This window comes from Sebastes umbrosus, chromosome 16 (assembly GCF_015220745.1).
Source record: "Sebastes umbrosus isolate fSebUmb1 chromosome 16, fSebUmb1.pri, whole genome shotgun sequence".
NCBI lineage: Eukaryota > Metazoa > Chordata > Actinopteri > Perciformes > Sebastidae > Sebastes > Sebastes umbrosus.
Genome location: NC_051284.1, coordinates 15,057,431 through 15,075,898, shown reverse-complemented (window position 1 = coordinate 15,075,898; position 18,468 = coordinate 15,057,431). Strand labels below are relative to the sequence as shown.

The window sequence follows — 18,468 nt, the reverse complement described above, 5'->3', positions numbered from 1 at the left end:
AATTTCCCTAAAGTGGACAATAAAGTCAAAGTAAAGTAAAGTAAAGTAAAGATATTATAATGAGTTTATAGTGCATAAAGATGGAATGAAGGTGTGCAAAAGTAAGAAAGCTATGCCAATGTTGATGTGTCAGATATTGTATTAGTCAACGTTTAAATTCTTGTGTCTCAGGTTGCTACCTGTTGTGTATGAGACAATTAATGAAAAAAATAAATGAAAGAACAAGTAGACTGAGCATATGATTATTTGTGGGGAGAGTGATGTAGAGCTGACAAGACTAATGTTTTGATTTCCAGAGAAGATTGTGGACTTCTCCTCTTTGCATTGGTGTGGAAACAAACAATCCCATGAATATAGAATATGTGAACCGGGGAAAAACATTCCACTCTGAATCATCAGTAAGAAGAAACATTTTATTCACAGGTACTGTAAAAGTAAAACACAAGCTGCCGTATCATACATTTATACACAGGGTTTGAAAATCCTATACAAAAACAAAGATATTCGAAAATATGAGTTTTGATATGAAATATGACCTCACATATAATAATTTCTTGGAAAAAAGGTCTTGGTTTGGTAATAGGTATTTAATTCATGAGCCTGACCCCACAGTAGTGAAAATTGAAGTTATTGTAAAAAATTAGAATGGTAAAAATGGAGTAGAAATCATTCTTAAAAATGATTAAAAAATCTCATGCAGCATCTTCAGAAAGGGCCTGAGAGAGTACATCTTTGTAAAAGAAAGAAAACAAAGTCATATTTGTAACAGATATAGAAATCAAACATACCAAAATACAACAAAGCCAGTTTGTTTTTCATAACAATCATTTTTCACGATCATCTTTGTTCTCTCTGTGTCAGCCGTTTGATTCTTAACGAGCACATTCTGGCAGCTACAAAGAGCTGATATCATGATTGATTTTCCTTAACAATGTCCCGATCATTTGCTCTTGTTCACTGCATCATTTCACGGGTAACTAACAATTCTTGAGTCTTTGTATGAGACACTGGATCAACTTTGTTAATTTGCCTATTAAAAGAAAAAAGAAGAGGGGACAAAAGAGGCCAAGCTGTGTTGCTGCCCTTAAGTCAGCATTGAGGTTCTTACAGTAGTTGCAGTAAATGTATTGGAATGCATAGAGCCGAGGCTTGGTAGCGCTTGAAAAAGTATCATATAAGAGACCAGTCGACTCGTGCTATCTCTCATCTGTGCCTCTTTGTTTTACAGTAGCACCCAGTCCAAGCCCATTTGGAGAGAAATTGGGCTCACTGATGAGCACTGCTATCAGTGTAACCATTCATCATGCTCTCCTCTATAGGCTAGTAGTGTAATAGGGAAGACTCTCAGGGTTTGCTTGACCACATACTGTATCGAGGCACCAGAGAGAATGGCTGAATCAAGAATAATCACTCCCTATCCATCACAGTGGCCCTCTGATTGATATGTTTTGGCGTAATCTCTCATTTTCAGCGAGATAAACACGGGCAAGCACAGCTTGAATAAGCCCTCCGTCCGTCCCCCAACATAACTGCTGCTCTACCTAAGTGCATCCACTGAGACCCATTTTGATCAAGGCAACTGGAGGGAAAAACATTCACTCAGCCCTGCTAGCGTTCACAGGCCAGCTGGCAGGCGTTGAGTGACAACAGCAAATGCAGTCCTTGATGAGATAACATAGTCCGGTTTGAAAATCTAGAAAACTACAGAACCAGAGAGTTCAAATAAGGCGCAAGAGGCTGAATGAACATGGATAAAATGCTGACTGAGGTTTGAAACAAGAGAAAAAGGCAAAGTCTGGGAGCGCAATAACATTAGCTTATTGCTTTTTCTTTTTTTCCTCTTTATTTTTTCCCTTAAAGGATATTTGTACACACCACATAATCATATAAATACACTATACAATGCAATATAAAATATTTTTCTTAAAAGCAATATGTTCAGGGTTTGCTTAGGTATGCTTAGGATACCTGCACCATATGAAAAATAATGACTCAAAAAAAACCAATACAAAAGGCACTTCCAGGTGTTGTTCATTGACTCTTGAGTAGGTGATGGCCACTGCCTTGCCGTTACAGGCAACAGCATTTGTGCTCACGTTTCTTTTCTCTGCCATTAAAACATGTCCCGGACAACGAGGCACTGTAGCTCGGTGGTTAAGATTTCCTCTGTTATTCATGCAAAGATCCACTCTCATCTCATCTCCGTCACTTGTTGTTCTTCATTCCAGTGATATCTATAGACTGGCTGCTACATTTCACCATCCTTTTGTTTTCTCACTTCCTCATTTCTCCAACCTCGAACTTTCTTTTGTCCTCAGACTTCGACTTCACGCAGTCCCTCTTGAGCACCAGATTTTGGCATGCTGATGTCAAAGCAGGTCACCATCATGACGCGGGACTTGCATAGATTGACACAGAACTCCAGGTCCTCCGTGGCTTGTGCCAAGGCCTCCAGGTACTCCGGAGACTCTTTGTCCAAATTCTGGTCCACCTCAACTGTTGAAAAGGGGAAATTAATGAATGGTTACATGGTTCGTCACTAAGGATCTTTTAAAAATGTACATTTAGCAGTTACTTACACTCTCCCATCCACTTGCTGGGGTCCATCATCAGTCGGGCCTTGGTGTCTTCCAGCTCCTCCAACAACACCTCATACTTTGCCTTCAGTTCCCTCACTTGCTGTTGCCTTCTCTCCAGCATCTTCAGCTTACTGTTAAAATACAGCAGGCCCTGAGAGAAAAAGAGACATTATTTATTACAGTTGCCTCAACAGCTCAGTTGGCTGAAGTAGCTGGAAGTAAAAAAGTAAAAACAAGTTCAAACTGGCACAGCATAAAGTAGGAAAACTACCAGTAAAGTAGGAAAACTACCAGAAAACGTTTATGTAACTTCTGTAATACAGCCTGTGCTGCTAATACTGAAACATTAAAATTAGCTCACCTTGTCAACATCCTGGAATGGTTGCTGAAGACAAGATTGGGGAAAATATATAAAACAAGTTAGCATGTTAAACAAGACAGAATATGAACAGAATGAGTAGCATATAATAAAAGTATGTGAACAGTATGTTAATATATACACACACTGTAGACACAAGCTACTGATGCACAAGACTCCAATACTAAATTCAACACAGTAAGGGAAATTTTGTCATTCATGCAGTGATGGCTGGGAGAGAAAAAATGTAAGATAATTTTTTCCTAATTGAAAGTAAATCAAACCGCCATCTAGCTGATTTAATATCTTCTCTTACCAAATCCCTGTCTGGCTGCGGCAAACTTGTGGGAGCAGTTAATGATCCACAGAAGAGGAGTCAGCTATAAAAAGCGATCACGCGGCCCGTGATGAGCGCTCGCGGTGAGCTGATTTGGGTTGGTGTCGGGCGCCCCTGCATTCATCACACATTCCCTGACCAGTTTTCTCACACCGTCTTCTTCCTCATACTTATTCCCCCCACTCATCATCATCACCACCGTCAGCAGTAAGCCGAGTCATCACTCACATTCAAACCAATTAACCCTCGTCAGTAATTGCCTCCTGAACTCTTGACATTTCCGAGGAACGCTGCCAAAATACCGAGCTCTGGGAATCTGGACGCAGACATTTTAACTCCGGGATTTGCCGCTGAGCTGACTGAAGGTCAGACGTCTGAGACGTATTATTACTGTCTTGTGCTTTAAAAAGAAACTGGGAAGAAGTGAGCGAAGACGTTCCCACAAAGACACATCTTGAGCATGCATGGCATCAATGTCGCACATGCAAAATATGGCTGAGGCTCAGCGAGAGGGATTCACGAGACCTTGACCCAGACATAACATCATCTTAAACAAGTTGAGCAAGATGTATCGCCATGTAAAACATGTCGGGAGTGACCCTCTGCTCACCTCCGCGGATTCCTCCTGACGTCGCCTCTGGAGCCGCTCCACGTCATCGATCTCGTACACCTTGATCTCAAAAGGCTCCTTCAGAGGTCCTGACATGGGAGGCAAGTCCACCCACTGGCCTGCTGTGGCCACCTTCTTCCCCAGGGACGATGAGTCTGGTAGGGGTGCGGGGATGAGCCGTCTCCTCTGGAAGCCTAAAAGATATGCATATGGTCAGACAGGCACCAGTTGCGTTGGTGACATACAGTAGCAGTATTTGCTGGGATTTATGATAAATATGTATGAGTCTCACTCTGAGATGTAAAGTGATGCGAGGCCTTACGCAGGCCGGCAGAGTTGTGGTGATTGCATATTTATAAGGGTTTCATGGGTTGCCATTCTGTATATACACACCGCCCGAATAATTTCGAAAGGTTGGTTCAACACACGTGAATTCAAATGGTTATATATACGGGGCTACAAAAACCTTAACCAGGTCACTGCTGCTCATGTTCAACTCATCTTTTTTGATCATCACAGTTCGAAGTCGTCTTGTTTTGAAACATTCATTATCATTTTCCCATATATGTATGAATAATGTATTCTGCTGATTCAGGAGGAGGGAAAATCCCATGAAACACTAATTTGCGAATGTAATAAGAATGGATTCATAAAGTTAGAACCGCTATATAGCTAATTTCCGAGGAGAGGGCATTCACTTCCCGATGCTATTTCAGTGTGTGCAGCTTCATGGGCAAGAGCTATTACCTGTATAATATGTGTGAATATCACCTGTACATGCATCAGTGTGAAATCCCAAATTAGTTTCTCACCATTCGCTCTCTTCTTGGGATACTTGGAGCTTCTTGTCCTGCCTGAGGATGACATGCCGCTCTCGCTCATGGAGTCGTGGGCGGAGGAGGCGCTGCCTGTGGCTTCGCTGTCACGGATCATGCTTTCATATCCGCTGCTGCCGCCGCTGTGGTAGAACAGAGCAGTGCGGCCCATAGCTGGAGGCAGCTCCCCGCTCAACACGCTGCTGTTGTCACTGCCGTGGCCGCTGCTGTAGCGCTGAGGCCGCCTGGGTGCTGTGATTTTGCTGTACGGAGAGGGCAGCATAGCTATGGGGGATTTGTCATCACTCACGTTCGCCCCGCTGTCATTCCCGCTGTCTGAATCTCCTGAACCTCTCATGTGTTTGCCTGATATGTTGCCTGTCGCCAGTTCGCTCACACGGCTGTTGGCGGCCCTCATGGCCTGCTTGGTGCCCATGATGGTTCCTCTCCCAGGCTTACTGCTGACAGCAGCGGCGGTCCGAGGAGCTGACGTCCGTCCTGATGGAGGGAGGTTGGCGTTGGTGTTTCTGGTCACAGGGTTGGCCAGAGATTTGGTGGAGGAGCTTAGACCCTTGGAGTTGTTGACGGACAGTGAGCGTGCTTTACTATTATTGACTGCTCCTAACGCTCTGGGATTCACAGAGACTTTTACTTGACCAGGTCTGCCAATACTTCCTCCACTTGGGGATGATGGGCAGGTCGCTATAGGGGAGCTGGATGAATTAGGAATACCAAATCTAGGAATGGACCTGCTGGATTTGCTACTGCTGCTCCCCAGACTTGCCCCACTATTCTCCCTACTGAGTGTAGGCCTGGAGCCCGATAAGGACAGGCTTTCACACCTTTCCAGGGACATTTGACTGCCGTAATGCTGCCCAGCCTCTCCTCTAGGCCCTCTGACCTTCAGGCTGGAGGTAACTTTGGCTGTGTTGAGGCTGGAGGTTTTGAAACTGTCTGCTCGGTGACGTACCTCAAGCTCATCCTCTGATACAGCTGCCCTCGCTCCAGAGGCCCTTCCCGCTTCCCCATATGCTGACTTTAAGGCACTTTGGGGCAGCAGGATCTTCGTCTTGTGTTCCAGACTGGACTTTCTGACTGGAGGAGGGGGAGGTGAGGTGCAACCAGGTTTAGGGAGATTGCTCGCCTTCTGTGAGTTAGCCTTGTTGTTTTTCCCCAGAGAGGAGTATTTAAGGCTCGTGGTAGATGCGATAATATCTTGGCTTCCCTTGTAGTCTGAGGAGGAATGGATCACGGGCACCGTTCCCAGGGTGGTGGCACCTCGTCTCAGCTGAGGCATTTTGCTGGGTGGATTCTTAATGGCTGACTTCTCACAGCCGTCGACCACCCTCTGGGATGAGGTAGACCCCTGCACCTTGGGCGGGCGAGGTACACTGTTGCTGTTGCTTGATGTTTTGCAGGAGGGGATGCCGCTGGGGGGATTTCGGAGAAATTTGCTGGTGCTGCTTGAGTCGGAAAACTGAGGCTCCGAGTGGTTGTCAACGCGCTGCCAAGGATCCTCCTGCTTAGCCTCTTGCCTTGGTGGCTCTCTACTGCTGCTGCTGCTACTGCTACTACTATGGGAGATGGATGAGGTAGGTTTGATCTTCCTGGGAAGACTGGAGTGGACTATGGAGGGGCCCTGTGGAAGTTGGGAGGAGCTAAGCGAGTGAGCTTTACTTATTTTAGATGTGAATCTGAGGGAGCCTTTGGCTGATTCCGGAGATGGGGGGGCACTTTGTCAAGGAGAGTTTGCTTGAGGCGGTACTGTCGCTGTCTAGTTCAGAAAAACTGAATCCACTGTCATTTAAAGAGTTCTTGGCATCTCTAGGAGAGGAAACGCAATGGAACATATCCAGGGAATCAAAGTAAAAGGCGGCCTCTGGTCCCATGTGTTTGGCCTGTGGAAGGAAGACGTCTGTGGAGTGAGCCCCTTCACTCTCCAAGGTGCAGACACTAACCTCACTCAGCCATGAGCTGATAGATGAGCCCCTGCTGTCTACACACTCCATTGCTCCCTCCTGGAGGGGTGTGACCACGGCGATGTTCACCTCCGATCCTCCCACGGCCGACGTGTAGGCGTCAAATTCGTCATTGATGCTGCTGATGATGCTGACAGGTCGGGAGCCAGAGGCCAGGGCCTGAAGGGAGCAGTCGCTGTTAAAGCTGATGATGCTGGATGGCCGATCCCTATCTACAATACTGCCTATAGACAGCTCCTCCACCACAGTGAACACCAGCTCATCCTCTCCATTCAGCTCCACGGGCTGCTGCAAGGTCACGGTGGCTCTAAGGATGTCCCGATCCAGACATCTTTCCCTCAAGGTAGAGCGCACCTGGCAGACCTCCACCGGACCTCTGAGCAGAGGGGAAGTGTAAGGATCCCTCCTTTTCACAGCCTGGTGGCTCATTCCTACAGGTGGCATTCTGGTGCTGGATCTCTCCTCATTGCCGCTATTTTCCTTGCTGGAGTCTCTCTGCTGTGAAGGAGGTGGGGCTGGCTTGGGCAAAGCTTTCTTGTTGAAGTACACCTTCTCCCTCACCACAGGCTCAGAGTTAGACCCTGAAGCAGTCGCTAGTTTGTTAGGGCTAACTCTGCTTTCTGACACCAAGGCTTTCTCGCCATCAGCGCTGGTTCTGCACTCATTTTGAACACTGTCTGATGGTCCCCTTTCTGCAGGTGTGCATTGCGTCTTGGCATTGTCCAGTTTAGATTTAGTGCTGGGACTGCAGGATGGTGTTGTGGCGACAGATTTAGGGGATTGTTTGGGTGAGATGCTCTCTTGGGCGTAAGAAATATTTGCTACAGTCTTTGGTGAAACAGAGCCTTGGCTCTCCTTAGATATGTCGGCCTTGGGGCTAGCTTGGCCTCGCTTGCCCTCTCCAACAAATGCAGTGGGTTCTTCACTGCCGTCTATACACTCCAGCCTCTCCTGCAGCTCAGCAAATGTGTTGCATTTAAAGAAGTGGTCTCGGTCCAGAGGGCCGTCTCTTGCAGACTTCTTTCTGTTCAGGGAGGGAATGATTGGGACAAAGGCAGGCGGGCCTTCGTTGTCACTAAGCTCCCTGTCCGAGATCGCAGTTCCCCCAGGGCCCACGTAAATGACAGTGTCACATGACTGTTCACTGCTGGAGGAGTAGTCTGGGTCACTGAGCATGGAGGGCAGATCTGGGTCCAGGGCTACAGTCCGAGGGTGGAACGGCCTGAGGTGGGGCGGCCGGCGGATCCTCCCTTCCTCACAGGAGCTCTCCCCTCCAGATGAACTGGATGCATACTGCAGAGCAGAGGGGAAGTTAGTCTTTGGGGTTTTAAAAATGATCTTATTAAGTCCTGACAGTAATGTGATTCTAACTTCTTACAATATTAATGTAACAATCTTTTTTTTTCTTACAAAACCATTTTAATCTTTATAATTCATAGTAGATTCATTTCATAGTGAAATCAATCGTAGGGCAAATATTAATTCCTATGACATTACCAGTCGATATTTATCTAAAGGTTAAAAGTGCACATCGATAGTCACACAGAAATTAATGTCAATAATACAAATTGCTGGATGTGGACTGCATTATAATCATGCCAGGGACCAATACCAAATAAATACATGCTGTCACTCCACCTAATTATCTGGAGCATATATTTCCCTAATCCGAGGGAACGCATTACACACTTCCTTGGGCAGTGGTATTGATTACATGATTATGCGTTGGAGGAGCCGAGGAAAACTAGCTCTGAGTTACTGCACTAATAATCTCTCATTTGCGGAAGCATTCACACATTCATTTGCTTAATAGGTCCAAAATTACAGGAGGAAGAAAGATTTAGGGACGTGAGTCGTGGCATGAAATATGATGACTGCAATCAAAGTTGCACATGCACGTTAGGAATGTAATTGCTATAATAGTGACACTTAAATATAATGTTAAAATTAACAATTAGTCTGCATTTATAAACAACGAACGACACTAAATGCAGCACAGCTATTGCAGGAATCATTACTTAGAAGAATTATAATTTAAGTTGCTAAATGTTCTTATACCACTGGGGTATTCATACATGACTTATTTATGAGTTTATTGCTGCATATGTTTAACCATATTTATCAGTGCTAATCAGTGTACCTTAGACTTCTTCTTCCTCATGCGGTGGATGCGCGATGCCAGCTGGATCGTGGTGAGTGAGTCGGCGTAGTTGGCGGGGGAATCGGAGATGTGGGCGATCATGGTGGTTCTGCAGTTGATGTTGCCAAGGGACTCCCTCAACAACATTGTCAGTTTGCTGTCCCTACAGGGTGCATTCACAGTGTTATTAGCAAACGGGACAGCAATACTTCAAAAAGACAACAAAAGGTAGCTGACATGATTCCAGGAGGAGCCATTTTGAGTTCTCTGAACTGACAAACACTCCTGTGACGAGTCATTACTCTTTTCATACCTGAGTAACTGCAATATAATCTTGTGCAACACCAGTGAAGGCTATTATGTGAGTCTAACTAAACAAACTAAATAAACTGTCTCGCAGCAAACCTGCAAGCCTGACGACACACGCAGCAACATGCCAGAAACGATCACCTATAGACACCACTTCACACAAGCTAAAACACAGTAAAAGAGACAGTAATGGGGGCTTTCTTACCTGTAAGGTACGTGTTTTGCTCCATTCGCCAAAGCCATGATGACATTTCCCAGTGCGTTCAGAGAAAGACACAAGCCTCCCCCTCCGTCTCTGCTCTTACTCAGGACCTTTTCGCAGCTCCCCAGGTCGATGAGGTGCAGCCTGCTCCGTCCGCCTGACACTGTGCCAAAGACAGGAGAACAACCAGGTGAGCACAGAGCCAGACACTCCCTCTCTGAAGTCAGCTCCTCATGCAGTTCAATGAGGACATGAGTGGCACAGCTCAGCCCAGGCTAGGCGGGTGATTGTCAGAGCTGTCTGATTTATTTATGAGTAAGATTCTCACACTGAAGTAATCCAAATAGCAGCCTGACTGGTAAACTCACACCAGATGTGTAACTCATGGTAACAAGGAGGCACGAACAGTATACATTCCCCTTCTACTCGACTTAAAATACAGCGAGAGGGAATTGGCTGTCATTGTTAAAATCATAGGGCTACACATTGTTATGTGGCTGACTGATGTAATTGCTACTGCAGCAGCAAAGCATTAAACTCCTGTCAGCAAGGCTTCAAATCTTCATTCTATCTTGCAGAGGCCACAATTCATCCATAAACATTGCAAATAAGGGGCTTGTCTGATGCTCAATTCATACTCCATCTAGCTCACAACAAAACCACCTTATTCAGTGTGAAAGGGAGGTCACCTACTGGCGATTTTAGACTCTTTTCAGGGGTTCTAAAGTACACCTTAATCTCATCTCAGCACCCTTGTCAGGAAGGAGGCTAAATAACTCTCCAAAGTTAGGCTGAATTTTGGCGAGGAAAAACTGGCATTGTGATTTTCAGAGGTGTCCCTTGACCTCTCATTTCAAAACATTTCCACCATAACTTGCAGAAAAGGCAGAAATTGGCGCATAATAGTTCACCAGAATGCAAGAAATGAAGTGTTTGACACAAAATTTCATGGGGGAGGACCCCCAGTCCCCCCACTTAATACAAGTCCCCGGCCAATGTTGAAACGAAACCTATGCCCTTGACTGTACACATATCTAAGCCCCCCTCAAGATCTGATCCTTTCATCCCTGAGGTCACCTTTGAATAACTATAATTAGGAGAGGATATGTTAAAATAAATTATACTGCGGTTGTACTCATTAACACATATGCTAGAATCAGTGACCATAACATTATTAGTTTATTACATAAATGAGAGGTGGCAACTTGTTGGAACAAGCGTTGTAGATGTAGTAATGTAACGGTACTAACTTCCTCCCTTGCCGCTCTTCTCCATGCGGTACTGGTAAATGTGCAGAGTGAACAGCATGTGGGAGTTGCGTCGATCCTCTTCCTCTACGTTGGGTCTGCTGGTGCTGCGTGCGGCGATGGCGGCGTCCAGGAAGAGGGCAGCTTTCTCAGCCGTCGGGGCGCGTAGCTCACTCTGATTCGTTAGCTGTGGGGGGAGGAGGAGACAGAGAACAGGGTTAGGGTGAGCAACGGAGACCACATAGGGCTTGAGGAAGAGGACAGATGTGAAAAGGATACCGTGGAAGAGAGGAAAGAGAAGGAGAGGGGAGCCAGTTAATTGGACCCCAGCACGCATTTCTTGCCCATTAGATTGGGTCTCGGGGGCGATTAAAACAGCAGATATGCACACAGAGGGAGGAGGATTAGGAGAGGTAATGGTGGAGCAGGAGGCAGGGGCACTTCCCTCACCATGGATGTGATGATGGCGGTGGTGAGATACAGAAAGAGAGGAGGGGAAAGGAGGAGAGAGAAGGCGGGGGGTATCATGAAGGGAGCCCACACGTGGCTGTTGAGAGGAAGAGCAAGAAGGAGCTTCACAGAACGGCACAACCTTTGAAGTCAGAGTCCATACAGACCCCCAAAAAACAACATCTGACAGCAACACCTGTGAGCGCCATCAAACCTACAGTTCTTCCACCATCCCCCAATAGCACTTCTATTGTGCTGCAGAGGGCTAGCGCTAACACACGGGTAATAGATGCTGATGGATGCTGACAGGAGAGTCAATACAAAGGTAAGAAGAAAGCCATCAATAGCACAGATGGGTTTGGTGGAAATATAAAGCGAGGATTTGAGAGGCGGGAGGGAGGGAGCGAGGCGGACTGGGAAGTCCTGAGAGATAGAAAACGCAACACATACACACACGAGAAAAAGTCAAACATGTTTGAGAGAGGAAGAGGTAGATCATAGACATAAAAAAGATCAATACTCACACAGACTAAGACTGTATAATTCACAGAGGGAAAGAAAGGATCAGTGAACAAAGAAAGAGTGGAGGATGTGTCTCACCTGAGTGCCACAGATGGGATCCTCTCTCAGGTGGATGCCAGGGGACTGGCCCTCCTGCAGGCTGCCGGTGGACACCTCAGACAGCAAGTCCTTTAGCTCCTCGTCCTTCCCAAAGATTTCCACCGCAGACACTCGAACAGAGAAGCGAGTGCCCGTCTTCTCCTTCCTCTCATTGATGAGCTTGAATAGCCAGGAAATGGCACAGGGCACAATGCCGAGGCTCTGAGTGGAGCTGTCTTTGCCAATCATGGTGTACGTCTTGCCTGGGGACGTGTGAAAGAGAGAGAGAGAGGGGGATGAAACGGAAATATTGCCAGCTACACTCACTATATGTTCTAAAATTACTTCTTTCATCAAGCGGTCTGGAATGGGCAGGAAGTTGACACACGAATAGACACTGGATATTTTCTGAGGGTTATTGTGTTTAACAACTGATGATGAAAAAAATTAATAATAGCTGATGTGGGGCTTATATCCAGGAGGTAATATCCAGTACATGCAAAATAAAAAAATAAAAAAGTGCTAATCCAAGGACCCATTCCAGAAGCAGTAATTCAGTGGAGAATTACACCTGGTGGAAACAGCAGCGCGAGGAGAGCAAGCCCTTCAGCCTAAGAGCACTGCCCAGGCCAATTACCAAGATTTTAATTACAGCCCGAGCCCTGAAGCTCAGCACTTTACCCCTCACCCCCACCCACCCCGGACTCACTACCCATTCCTTTTCCTCCAATCTCCCATTCCTTGACTCACCCCAGTGCACCGCTAAGCCAATTGTGGACATCAAGTGCAGCTAACAAAGAGCAATGAGAGTTTTCTTCGGCTAACAAAGGCTCTTGTCTAATCTCTTGCCAGTGGAGGAGCTTACCGAGCTTGACTTGGCCGAAGCAGAAGATGCAGCCGTCTGCACCGTTCACCACAGACTGGATGACCTCAGCTACTGTCCCTGAGCACACCTCAGCCTGCGAAAAAGAAACACACAGAAACAGCCGCCTCACAGTCAATTTAGAATTCAGCCACATCCAAGAAATACCGTCAAACAGGCATATTGAGAACAATGAATCCAAAACGGTATCCTATAAACTTAACTGTTATTTGGCATTGGTTACGCCCAAATCACATTAATGGTTTCAGTATTTTTCATCACTCAGGAGTGTGTGTGTGTGTGTGTGTGTGTGAGTGTGTGTGTGTTTATGTGTGTGCTGCAACGTGTGGCTCATTTTTGCAATCTGTTTCAGCATGGGTCCTCTGGGGCGAGGCTCCTGCAGCAGAGGCCCCTTCCCATACATCACACTGCAAACAAGGCCTCTAACAGCAGAACAGCTTGCTGTTACTGTTAGCCACCAGCAGTGCTGCTGTCCCAGCGGCACAATCTAGCAGCTTGGCCTCGGCTCTGCAGCGGCAACGTTTAGGCTTTAGCTATCAGCAGCTTACTTAGGAAAATACTTGCTCCAAGTAGGTGGTTTGATAGGAGATCCGAGGCTCTCATTGCTACGGAGACACAATGCTCTCTAATCTGATCTCTTAACTATTTAGAGTTTACTGCACCATGGGTAAATGCATAAAATACTTATACTGTCGTGTGGAGAGAGTAGAACTGGTGTGCTCCCATGTCAGCATATAGTAAACATGTATCTGACCTTTGTCTTTGATCTCGGTGGGTATGCCCGCAGAGGGCTGAGGTTAGATATAGCTGTTCTATGAAAGGAGAGGTTAGATATAACCGAGGTGGATTCAAATCATTCCCCAGAGAGCTTAAAAGGCCCAGCTGTTAGGCCCACACTGGTAAGAATGCCCTCTGACCCAAGACAGGCATTTCTTCTCTAAGCTGCTGGCCACACCCTGCCAGCATGAAGACATCCCTTTGCCCTTGAGAGGCAGAATTCCCACACAACACCTTAAAAAAAAACACATACACACATGTAGTACAAATGCCCCGCTGGCCCTTACTTGTGAGGCATCCTGGGTAAAAACAGCATCGAAGGCGAATATCTTTGGGACGGCCACGGTGGCAGATCTCCTGTGTGCTGAGCTGGAGTGTGGGCTGGACGCCGGGTCGTAGAGGGTCAGCTGCTTCTTCCTGCTGTCCACTTTCAAGAAGGATTGAGACTCTGAGGAGTCGGCAGTCTCCAGAGATGGACAGATACGCATCATCACTTTCACCTAAACCGCAGAGTGAGACAGATAAGCAAACAAAAAAAGGAAACGAAGGAGTGGATTAGAAAGTGAGTAAGCATAAAACATGAAAACTGTGCAGACGGACTCAGCAGAGAGATGTAAGAATGCATTTTTCAGGTTCAGCACAGAGAAGGAAAAACTCACAGGATAAGCTTAACATCTTTTACTTACAGTGCACTAGCAGAGGAAAGAGAGGAAACGTATGGTAGGCACTCTGAATACAGTAGAGCTGTAATGACTAATCAATCAATTAGTTTTCAATAGGGCTGTCAATCGATTAAAACATTTAATCGCGATTAATCGCATGATTGTCCATAGTTAATCAGGATTAATCGCAAATGAATCACACATTTTGTATCTGTTCAAAATGTAACTTAAAGGGAGATTTGTCAAGTATTTAATTATTTATTTCAATTATTATATTCAATTATTAGTATTTTAACTAGTTGGAGCACCCATAGAACCCGTTTTCATTCACATATCTTGAGGTCAGAGGTCAAGGGACCTCTTTGAAAATGGCCATGCCAGTTTTGCCAGTTTGGAGCGTTATTTAGCCTCCTTCCCGACAAACATGTATGAGTAGCAGTATTACATGGTTGGTGCCAATGGATTCATTAGGTTTTTCTAGTTTCATATGATACCAGTATCTTCCTTCTAACTTTAAAACTGAGGCAGCTACAACCTAAAAATCGCAAGTTGTGTTAATGCGTTGAAGAAATTAGTGGCGTTAAAACAAATTTGCGTTAATGCGTTATTATCGCGTTAACTTTGACAGCCTTAGTTTTCAACTATTACATTAATTGCTTAATCGGTTTGAGTAATTTTGTACGAAAAAAAGTCAAAATTCTCTGATTTCAGCTTCTTCAATGTGAATATTTTCTGGTTTCTTTACTCCTCTATGACAGTAAACTGAATATCTTTGATTTGTGGACAAAATAAGACATTTGAGGACGTCATCTTGGACTTTGGAAAACACTGATCGACATTTTTCACCATTTTCTGACATTTTATAGACCAAACAACTGATCAATTAATCAAGAAAATGATCAAGAGATTAATCAACAAGAGAATAATCGTTAGTTGCAGCCCTAGAATGCAGATCTATAGGTATCCAGTCTGAGAGCATGGCTCAGCGTTGTGCATTAACATCACATCCACTATGTCAGAGTTGATGGACATCGACAGTTGCCATGGAAACACTCACATTGACTGGTGAACCTGATGGGTCAACACATTGCCTAATGGTGGCAGTTAAAAGGCAGCGAGGTTGCGTATTGAAAGTCGCAGCAGAAAATGGTGGAAATGAATGTGTGTGAAGCGCCGCCACGCTGAGGGATTATCCCTCTAGCGGGCTTGTTTTTCTGGACCAGGAGCAGCTCACCAGCATGGGGAGTGCAGGAGCATATGGCCCCCCCCCTCTTATCCCACCTACTCTCTCTTCCTCCTTCTCCTCTCCCTCCCCTCTGTTGCCTGGAAAAAAATGGCAGCTCCACATTAAGAAGCTGTTGCATTCTGGGGTTTGACATTCATAGAGTGAGCTTACGGTCTTAACGCATTCCACAGGTCATCGTGCCCGCATGGTACGCTAAAAGGGATGGCGGCTTATATCTTAAGGTGTTGATTCGGCGCTGCTCTGACAAGCCCACTCGTGTCTAACGTCATTGCCATGGTTACAGGAGTGAGGTCATTGAGCCAGTTGTGTATAGTGGCACCTCTTACAAACAACAGCATATAAATTTCCCCATTTCCTGCCTCTACTGCTGTAGAGATGCACTGTGTGTGGTTTGCGTGGGTGTGGTCGTGTTTATGCATGTCAGGCTGTGTGACAATCACCTTCTATTGTACTTCTGACAGCTGGATATTGCCTTACAATCGGATGGTCAGAAATACACCTCTACTATATCTCCAAAAGGGCTCTGCGGAAATATATCTGTGACTGACAGGAGACATAAACGGCTCTTGGGATATGTATAGCGGTGTTTGGAGTCCCTGTCAGCTCCCTGTTTAGTGTAAAGCCTAGCATTATATCAGCTGAACAGCTTCTATATCCTACAGTATATGTGATAGGGAACTCAATCCTGAGCCATTTCAATGCTTCTTGAAAAAGTACCCACGATGCCTCTCAGGCATTGAAATAAAAACCTTAAAATACAGCTAACTCCCTTTCCTTTTGGACTGTTTCACTCAGTCTGGGTTTTTCCACAGTCTTAACGCCTACACTAAAGAGCCATTCTTCCAACAATAAATATTGCTACAGACCCAGCACTTTGAAAAACATGTCACTGGAAATCCTTTTCTTTCAGTGAGCGAATTCATCTTTCAGCATTCGGCAGGCCAAGTGCAAACTCTCTTTATACTCCGCAGGGGGCTGTTATCGTGACTGACGTGTGCATATGTTGAGTAAATTACATTTGCTATGACATTCAAACCGGGCTTCCACGTATGAGTGCTGAGTCTCTGTCTACCAGACAGAGGCTACCAGGCGAGCTTATGTCTCAGTTTTATTTATGTTGGCGGAGATCACATACTGGAGGCCACGGAGGATTGGCTACAGTATTTTCACACCTTGGACTCCGTGCTAATGGCCCTGTTTCCCTGTCCCTTGATCCCCCACAAAATCCATTAGGGTGGCTTGGCATTCCTCCATCCACTCAACTGTCTATGCCTGAAAGAACTGTGTCTAGGTCAAAAGTGGAGAAGTGGAAGTGACCCACATACGGTCGATGGAAACAAGACGTTCAAGTCTTAAGTTGAATATGAGACAGACAAAATCAAAATCATGTAGGCTACTGAAAATGTTATTGCAACTGTGATTCCACAAGAGAAGCAGAGACAAATACTCAAAGAAAGCACATACATGTATTTGCTTTACATTAACAAAAAATGGCCTGACATGCTTGGAACAATGCCATAAATCTTGATTTCCCCTTTAAGCTGCACAGATGTATAGTATACCTCAGGTGTGGGCTTGAGGAGGCTTGTTAATAACAGGTTTTTTTATGAAGTCCTTGTGTCAATGGGAGACTTACAATATGTGGCAAAATCTCAACCGTCTGGATACCTGGCAACAGAAGCGAGCACTTCCTATCCAGGTGGGATCTAATCTTGTTAGGGGACTTCTTCTGCTTTATAAATACAGGACGCCAGCTCAGACAAACAATACCCAATAAACCACAGAGGAAGAGCGATGTGTTTATACAGCTTTGTTTAATGACCGTCCTATTGCTGCCAGCCTGACTTTCATCACCGCGCACTGTACCTAAAATGGAATTAGAAGTCCCGCTGTTAAACGTGACCGCAGATTTGTGGATTATGGTTTTTGCTGTCTTTCTGTGTTCAGACGGAGGAATGCTGCTCTCACAAACTGCATGAATTCATGACATTCCACGAGGCTTATCTGACTACATCTGCATGGACTGGACCAGACGGCACGCTGCCTGCGGACCAGCGTGTCGCCACCCTGCATTCTCCCCTTCAAATAGGGGTCTGTGTGTGTGGTTGTGTAGGAGGGGTTAAGGGGGTTTACATGAGCAGAGCTTGTATTTGTACTTTGCAAGCATTAAAATAACACACACAGCTTTGAGTATACTGATCCAGGTCTGTTCTCACCTTTCCCATCCCGGGGTTCTCTTTCACTTTGGACACGGCTCGGAGCAGGCATGGCGGGGCCGGGGGCGGCGAGACCTGCAGGATGCCGCTGAAGTTGGTGGGGTATATGGAGGGCTCCTGCGGGTGGAGCAGTGAGGGCTGGTGCTTCTTCCGCTTGGAGGACAGGTTCAGCTTCTGAGCTGCCCTGAAAAGAGGAGAGAAAAAAAAACGCCTTGAGGTTGAAGCTAAACTTAGAAAACCACAGTTCATACATAAGGAAATCATATTTCTTTTGCTTGGGTGATGTTTTCTTCCAGCATGGTACCCAGCCAAGAGCTTTTATACAGGGTGTGCTGCAACGCCTTTAGAAATCCCACGCTGAAACTGGAACATAAAGGTCAATAAGCTCCTTTTAGTTCCCCTAAAGAAAACAAAGTCAGCAGGAGAGCTTCACAGTGCCACCACTCCCGACCATTCCCCACTCTAAAAACTGCTTTTTCTTCCAACTCCAAACTCAGACTCCCCTACCAAGAAAGATAATGCTTCATCCTTCTACTTCAACTAGAGCAGGTAGAGTGCTCTCATACTCTGATTTTCGCAACAGAAACTGCAAATCCATAAGATAAATGATTACCAGGCAACGCTCTTCGTCTGTCAGGGACCAAATATAGGCTGTCAGAGCAGGATGGCACGGTAAACTCATGCATTTATCTTGATCAAACACAAAACAATTGTCACAGACACGACAGGCGAGGGCTGCTGAAACACTGCCCTCTGGGATATGTCTATCTCTGTTACTAAAGCTCAGCAATTATGAGTCAAAGCTGGAACGTGTGCTGTTTTTTGGGGGGGTTTGATCATTTACATTAGATAAGCTGGCCAGCACCAGTAGATGAAAGGCAGGAAGATAAATCCAACTCACTCCTCTACTTTAGTAGACAAATGTCTGCTGGAGCAGTTCAGCTGTGCTGCTGCTCTGCTGTAACTGATTCCAGCTTTTTGACAGTCCTCTAATTAAAATCCAATGTCATCCTGGCCTCTTGTCTCCTAAAGTCAGTGCTAACGAGACCCCTATTGGT

General features: G+C 45.7%; 1 protein-coding gene across 1 annotated transcript in view; it reads right to left on the bottom strand.

The window, feature by feature from the left end:
* Nucleotides 1-395: 395 nt before the first annotated feature.
* Nucleotides 396-18,468, bottom strand: part of kif26ab (kinesin family member 26Ab) — a 72,832-nt gene continuing 54,759 nt past the window's right edge. The window contains 13 exon segments of the mRNA XM_037746907.1: nt 396-2,496; nt 2,580-2,730; nt 2,941-2,964; nt 3,885-4,078; nt 4,697-6,428; nt 6,430-7,971; nt 8,819-8,981; nt 9,333-9,492; nt 10,580-10,763; nt 11,627-11,889; nt 12,492-12,585; nt 13,574-13,786; nt 17,411-17,594. Of these exon segments, the coding sequence (XP_037602835.1) occupies nt 2,315-2,496; nt 2,580-2,730; nt 2,941-2,964; nt 3,885-4,078; nt 4,697-6,428; nt 6,430-7,971; nt 8,819-8,981; nt 9,333-9,492; nt 10,580-10,763; nt 11,627-11,889; nt 12,492-12,585; nt 13,574-13,786; nt 17,411-17,594 (5,086 nt within the window). The 3' untranslated portion in view covers nt 396-2,314.